The following is an 8168-nucleotide window of genomic DNA, read 5'->3' as shown; positions in this document are numbered from 1 at the left end:
TTATCAAATAGAAGGTTCACCGTCGAAAAAATCAGGTTTGTGTACAATCAATTTAATGATCTTAAAATTGGCACTTCCACTGTGAAGAATCGAGTGAAGAAATTTTGCTTTGCATGGGTGTGTAGCTGTTCGTAAACCATTGTTAAGACCAATTAATAAGAAAAAAAGGCTAAATTGGGCGTAAAATTATCAACATTGGTCAATTGAAGAATGGAAAAATGTCCTTCGGACAGATGAATCCAAGTTTGAAGTTTTTAGTTCAAAATGTCATGTTTTCGTGCGAAGATTTGCAGGGGAAAGGTATTTGGAAGAATGTTTAATACCCACTGTGAAACATGGGGGTTAGATCTGTGGTTGTTTGGGGATGTTTTGGTGGGGGAAATATTGGAAACCTACACAAAATTGAAGGAAATATGACAAAAAAGGTGTACAAAGACATTTTAGAACATCAAATGCTGCCTTCTGGTGAGAGGTTATTTTCCGATCAGTATGTTTTTATGCACAATAATGACCCGAAACATACCAGCAAAATCTGCAGAACTCTTCAAAGCCAGAAAATATTAAAAATAATGGAATGGCCACCACAATCACCAGATCTTAATCCGATCGAGTTGTTGTGGGAAGAACTTGATAGGAATGTGCGAGAACAATAGCCATTTTCTGTGAAAGACTTTTGGCACAAATTGCAAGTAAAATGAAACACAATACAACCTGAAAAACTGTCTAAATTGATTGATTGTATGCTGAGGATCTGTACAGTTATAATACAGAATAAAAGTGGTTGTTTTGACGAATCAAAAATTTAATTAAAGCGCTAGTTAAAATTAGAAATTGTTGATCAAAAATGTATAATAATATTTAGTTTTTGTAAACATATTAATTAAATTGTAAATTAGACTTCAAAAAGTTTGTTTATTCACTAGTTTTGAAAAATTCCTAGCCTGCCTCAAACTTTTTATCAGTAGTGTATATATATTAGGGATGTACCAGAATTTGTGACTTATGGTTCCGGTTCCGGCCAGGTTATTCCGGTTCCGGCCGGAATTATAATATTTCAGGCCGGAATGCCGGAATTTATTTTTTATTTTATTTATTTAAGACATGTTACACAGACTGTGTAAATTAAATCAAAAAATTGTTGTCCTACAGGACAAAGAAGAACTATAGATAAACCTAGGTAAAAAGTACAAAATTCTTAACAAATTCAATGTAATTTTAGGTAAAACTACAGTTTAGCGCTCTAAAATAATTTTATTTTTTTGCTTGTTGTGCTCTCATTAGTGGAGAGTTTTTAAACATTAGAAATTTTAATTGAAGTAATAAAAGAAAAAAGATTGCTGCCCTGTGCCAAATCCTCAGTCAATGTAGCAGCACTTCCTTGTAGAAGCAGGCTATAAGATAGTCGATGTAGCAATTTTCCCTTGTAGCAGCAGACTATAAGATAATGGATGTAGTAGCACTCCTTTGTAGCAGTAAACTGTAAGATAATAGATGTAGCAGCATTCCCTTGTAGTAGCAGGCTATATATATATATATAAGATAGTCAATGTATGTACTAAAGCCAATAAATATTCTTTACCTTTATATTAAAAAGTCACCACTTTGAGCAAGTATATATATATATATATATATATATATATATATATATATATATATATATATATATATATATATATATATATATATATATATATATATATATATATATATACATACACTATAGGTTATAAATATATACTTTGCAGCCTAATGCTGAGGTGCAGGCTTTCACTTTCAATCTTGAAGGTAAAAAACTACATAAATATAAATCTCGTTCCAGATGGAATTTTTTTAACAATTCCAGTAAATCCAGTTCCAGCCGGAATTCAAAATTTCCGATCCGGTACACCCCTAATATATATACAGTCCTCGGAATTAGGATCGGCATTCTGCAATGCTAACCTAATTGCTGATCTAGAAGTGTTTGAGGTCGGCAAAATATAAATAATTATTGCCAACCATATTTTTACTAATTCTGAGGGCTATATATATATATATATATATAATAGTATCAGTCTTGGTAAGAAAGGTATTTGGTTCTACACAATTATATGACCAATAATTTTGTTTTGATAACTTGACCACAGCTTTGAACATTTCAATATGCACTGAATATAAAAAAAAATGACATCAAAACTATTATCTTAACTAATGTTTTTAGTGTAGCGAAACAAGTTATTTTTGTTTAAAGTATTAATAAAATGTGTATATAACTTTATTTATTGATATTGTAAGTTGTTAAGTTGTTTTTTTTCTTATTTATACATTACTTTCTGTAAATAAATGTATGTCTAAAAATATGTATGTTTATACAATTCATAAAGTGGTTTAAAAAATAGATAAAATATCTTTCTTTTTTTTTAATGTGTAATTATTTACTAGCGTGTATTTATTTAAAAACTTAGTTTTTAATTGTGCATATTTAATTAACAATCATTAGAACTTGTTATTTTATTTTTAAGGGTTTTCTATATTATTATAAAAACATTAAAGATAAAAGATTTGATTTTTTTATTCTAAGCTTAGAACTTTTTAAAAAAAGAATAAAAACTTAATTTAGATTATATTTTATTTTTTTTTATCATTTTATTTAAATGAGTTTTGTTTTAGTTGAGTTACATTTTTATTTTTTGTGTTTTTTTTTTTATATCTTTTTTTTTTTAACTTTTTATATTTCTTTTCTTAAAATTTCTTTTTAAAAAAAAAATTTTCAAAGTTTTTTTTCTTTAGTTAAGCTTAGATATGCTTTTTGCAGCACATTTTTTCAGAGTTCGACTTGTAAAATTATGTTAACAACTGTGGTCAAATCCTAAAATTAAAGTATTATTTGTATGCTCGTATAATATCGTGCGCTTGCATGCATTCTTAACCAAGACTGATAGCGCTCGCTTCATAAGCGAGAGGTTCTGAGTTTGATCCCCACCACGCACCTCGTAGTACCGCGCTCAACTTATTTCTCCGCACAGCGGCCTTGTTTGTCAAGGTTCGTGTTTTGGAGTTATAGAGTTGAGAGAGGGTTATAACCACAATTTAGTACCCTCCTCGTCTGTAGTGGCCTTCTGGAAGGTGAATTAACAAAAAAAAAGTATATATATATATATATAAATTTTCAATTTTGTTCAAAAAGGTGTTGGTTTGTTTGAACGATCTATAAATGAAGCCTTGAGAGAAATTAGCCGTGTGAGTTGCCTTAAATTTGTAAAAAGATTAAATGATGGAAGATCTAAAAACAATAAAGATGTTGATGGAAAACCAGAAGCCTTTCTGAAGTTTGTTCGTGGCAATGGGTATCATAAAAGTTATATTCCTTTTTTTAATATAAAAAATGTATATATTCAATATTTAATGAGAGATTTGTGGTTTCTAGTACTTTGCATTTATTAAACATAATTTTAAATTAAAATTAAAAAGTTATTAAAAGATTAGTTATCAAAATATGTTCAAGAGTATGAAATTCAAAAGAGTTCAATTATATCAATTATAAGAGTTTTATAATTATATCATATAATATTATAGCATATGTATATTATGTTAAAAGACCTCAAAATGTTATGTTATAAGAGTTCAAAATGGGTATATTATGTTATAAGAATCATCATAGAAACCTTTATTCTTGAGTTTTCTTAAGTTTTAACTTGAGTTTTCTTTAAAGTTGTGTTACTCTGGTAGTAATTTAGTTTTTTTTGGATCATTAAAGATTTTTTATAACCCACTGTCAGTAATTATAATGATCTATTGCCAGTTCTACTTGTCATTATGTCAGTATTCAAAAGTTATGCAATGCATGGACACTAAAGCTTTTTTTATTTATTACTGTTTTTGATTTTCATTTATTCCGTTCAGAATCATTTAAACATCATCATAAGAAATATTTGATAAGAAAAATATTTTAAAAAAATGCTATTTTACTAAGTGTCTTAAAAAAGTATTTGACTCAACAATTTTTTTCAAAAAATGTTTACTAAATTAAAAATGAACAAAGTTACTTTCTTTGTTTATCATTTTAATTCTTGTGTGAATAGAATGTTATTTACTGTGCATATTTTTTGTTTACTGTATTGAATAGGCTTGTGAAATAATTATCAGACAAAGCCATATCTAGGTAAGTTTAATTATATGTGAAATTTTTAAAAAATTTTCACCACATTTTTATAGAATCAAAAAAGTTGCATAAGAAAAAACTTGATTTTTATTTGTGTGTGCATGTTTGTGTGTGTATGTGAAATGACTAGAGAAGATATCAGGGAAAATCTTATTACTTGGGTGCAGATTCACAACACCATCATAAGTCCAATATTTGCATAAAGTTTGAGTAAGTTTTATTTGAGTTCAAAGTTACGCTAAGTCATATTCACAAACCTTGTGTAGCTTAAAACTTAAGTTTTTACGTAAGTTATTACATACGCAAAGATTTTGTTTGTTATTGTCAATAAAATATAATTTGATATTAATTTTATACTGCTATACGTTAAGTTATTTATTTAAATAATACAACTTTTTTTTAACAGCAACAACAATAGCGCAATATATTTACCAAAAATATAGAAAAAAATTATAAAAAAACTACATAAACTTGTTTTCACTTTAAATTCAAGGTTAAAAATATATGCATACAGTTTATATAATAGATGGTTCACTCTCTCATAGCCTAGCTAAAACAAGGAGAGTGACCATAGTATGGATAAATCATATATTTTTTTAGTATGCCAATAACTTATTAAATAAGTCAAGTTAACTTAATAACTAGTTATTGTCATACTTCAAAACTATATGATGTATTCATACTATTTTAACTTATGGTTGTATCTATACTACACTATTAATACTATACTAGCAGTAAGCAACCCGTAATACAGGTTAGTAATAAATAAATAACAATTTGACTTAATATATTATCCGAAAAATATAAAATACAAATTCATCTATTTGGGCTGCCATTGTCCCGGTTTTTTTTGCTGAAGAATGCTATAAAAGTTTTTATTAGTTTAGCATTGTGCTCTCCTTTGTAAAAATTGGGACAATAGCAGCCTTAAGCTTTTATTGGTCTTGGCATTTAGTAAAGATCGCGTAACTTTAAATATTAGGTTGTTTTTAATAACAGCAAGCACCAGAGAAGGAAAGTCAAGTACAACTTACCAATACCAAAAGAAAAAAAAAGATCATCTCAAACTACAAAAGCATTATTATACAGATTTATTATTGTATTTTAGAATAAGTAAGTTTATTAATAAAGGGGAGCATTATTTTTTATATTTATTATTGTGTTCATGAATTAGCGACTCGTAGAACATTTCTTAAACATGGTCAAAATCAATTATGGTAACAAAAAAATACATTGAGCTTAGTAATAACAGAGTGTTCCAATAGTGATCTCCTTTATTAATAAACTTTCGTTAAACAGAGAAGATAGACTATGTTTCAAAGACACTGTTAAAAAAAATTTACAATAAGTTATTTTATTAATAAATTAGTTATTGATTTTAATGACATCGGCAAAAAATATATATTAGCACAAAATAGCTATAGCACAATTAATCATTAAAAAAAGGCTTTTTAATGTTATCACGAAACAAAATTATTTTTACCTCAATAGTTTAGAATCCCAATTTCTTCTTAACTGTGAATAATGATTAACACTGTAAATTTCATATCATATGAATTTACTAAATTAAAACCATGTTTCAACAGTAAGTAAACTAATAAAGCAATGACAATTAAAAAAAAAAAAATACAAATATGTTTGAACTTCAAAAAATATATTTTATTTCAGGATAATCGTAATCAGTTATTTGAAAATTTAATAAAATTTGATTCGTAAAAAAATGTGGTGACTAATATTAGAACTAAAATATATATAACAAATCTGATAGTCTAGTTTTTTACAGTTATAAAAAAAGTTATTATAATAATCTTTACCTTATCAGTCGTGATATCGAAGAATACCTGAAATTAATGAGAAACAATAAGTATAATAAAAAGTAGATACACATAAGGTTGAATTTTAATTAAAAAATATATTATAGCACTTATCTGATAGGTCCAGGAAATTATAATTGGTAACTTTGAAAAAAGAAAAAAAAAAGAAAAGGAAATGTAGCTTAACAAATTCAAGTACTTATATTTTGATACTGATTATAGTAAGATTTATACTTAGTCTTAAGTAAAGTGTTTTAAGTAAAAAATAATTAACAAAAATTAAGACCACCCAGCACTATATAGTGCCAAGTAATACCACAACTTAGTAAGATCTCTTGACTGGCAAGGATAACAATCTTGCTTTACGCACTGCTAAGTAACATGACTTTTTAAACTTTAAAATAAATAAAAAAACAGAATATAAACATATTATATTTTATAAACTATTAAAATTAACTCTATATTAAACATACCTATCATAAACTAATAATTAAAATTTGAAAATAACTTTGTGTACTTTTTTTCTTCCAACAAACCATTATAGCTGTTGCAGGCAAAATTAATAAAAAGATTTACCAGATCTTTTTATTACTTTAACTTTTTAATTGTGACCATAGCATTTTCATAGAATGTTTTTAAGACTTCCTAAGTAAAAAGAAAACTATAAAGCACCCTGGTCTAACATGATTGTTACCAAGGTTGCCAACATCTTTATGTAAGGCATCATGTTGCATGCTTCTCAGTTTGCTTTGGTTATTTCTATGAAAGCAAAACATTGCTCTTCAATTTTAACAAATGCATCCGCAGCATATTGCTGAAATAGTTTCTTGCCATGATTTAACATGATTTCTAACCAATGCTGCGTGTTCAGGGTTGCGAACCAATTCTGCTATTTCTTGGAAAAAAGTGAATAGGATCTAAGTTAGCTGACATACTCTATATATATATTCTAAATGACCTTTCGGGTAAATAACTTCCCTGGAAGCAGGTGGAACACAATCTTCTCCAACGAATACAACTGCAACTTCACTAACTATAGTTTGCAAATAAAACATTAAATTATGTAAGCAAAGTTGATTGCACTGTTATTGCTTTCTAAAATTTACTGCTGCAAGTGGGTCAGAGATAATCAGTTGATAATGTTGGGGAAATATCTTGATCTGGCCTAAGATTACCTACACAATGAAAATCTTGACCACATATTTTAAAACATGGCAACCTATGATTCATACATTAAACCACATTATCAGTAAATAAAGCAAAACAAAGACAGGCATATTAAATTCTAATATATTTAAAAAAATTTATATTGGAATTATGATATATATAACTTCCTGTAAGTATTTGTAAGTCTTGCAAAGATAGCAGAAATAGTGAAAATGGAAGCAAAACTACCTTTCTATTATAGCAACATAAAAAATGTGCTTCATCAAGAAATTTTTTAGCACAGCAGTGCTGACATATCTGGTTCATTTCTCCTAAATAATTATTATCTAGAATAGTATCACTTCCTGTTATACAATACATTTTTTTTGTCTAGCAACATTTTTTAAAATTTAATGTGATTATTACTTTCAACTCATCTGCCCATTTCTTTCATTTATGTGATTATTACTTTCAACTCATCTGGCCATTTCTTTTATTTATGTGATTATTACTTTTAACTCATCTTTCAGGCTAATCATTTCATTGAATTATAAACTATTTTTAAGTTGATAGTATTTCTTCTAATAACTTACTTAAGCCTAATATCGACCATCCAAAAAAAAAGAGAAAAGAAATTAAATAAAAATTACAAAAGTAGTCTAAAGTGGTAAACATATCTACAAAAAGAAAAATCAACAAAAATCTGCAATCCTAATAACAAAGATATTTTTTGGTAATAAAAACAAAAACACAATGTTGAATCTTACTTAGTTTCTCATCTATAAAACAATTTTATTTAACTACTTAAAAGAAAAAAAAAAGAAAAAAAAAAAAAAATCAAAATGCCTCATGGTAAGCAATGTATTTAAAAAAAAAAATCAAATGCAATTACTTTAAAACATATATGATATATAAACCTCTAGAATTTAACTCATTAGCTTAATCACTGGTTTACCATCGAGGTCAAAAATAAATAAACAAAAATTAAAACAATTTATTACAATTATTATTCAAAATAAAAACCTCTAACAATCTAATTTAGGATTTATTAATATCCATATTTTTTT

At 26.7% G+C, this 8168-nt stretch overlaps 1 protein-coding gene and 1 long non-coding RNA gene across 5 annotated transcripts in view; one reads left to right on the top strand and one right to left on the bottom strand.

The window, feature by feature from the left end:
- LOC100204491 (low choriolytic enzyme) overlaps positions 1 to 8168 on the top strand; it is a 94284-nt gene that overhangs the window by 48235 nt on the left and 37881 nt on the right. For all 3 annotated transcript variants that reach the window (XM_065820685.1, XM_065820687.1, XM_065820686.1), the window contains exon 5: positions 3167 to 3326. In XM_065820685.1, coding sequence (XP_065676757.1) covers positions 3167 to 3326 — 160 coding nt within the window. The remainder of the gene's footprint in view (positions 1 to 3166; positions 3327 to 8168) is intronic.
- LOC136092443 (uncharacterized) overlaps positions 1 to 8168 on the bottom strand; it is an 83884-nt gene that overhangs the window by 38262 nt on the left and 37454 nt on the right. For both annotated transcript variants that reach the window (XR_010644398.1, XR_010644399.1), the window contains 2 exons: positions 5956 to 5982; positions 5625 to 5702 (listed from right to left, as the gene is read on the bottom strand). This is a non-coding gene — a long non-coding RNA (uncharacterized LOC136092443). The remainder of the gene's footprint in view (positions 1 to 5624; positions 5703 to 5955; positions 5983 to 8168) is intronic.

This window comes from Hydra vulgaris, chromosome 15 (assembly GCF_038396675.1).
Source record: "Hydra vulgaris chromosome 15, alternate assembly HydraT2T_AEP".
Lineage (NCBI taxonomy): Eukaryota > Metazoa > Cnidaria > Hydrozoa > Anthoathecata > Hydridae > Hydra > Hydra vulgaris.
This window is presented reverse-complemented; position numbering and strand designations above follow the sequence as displayed.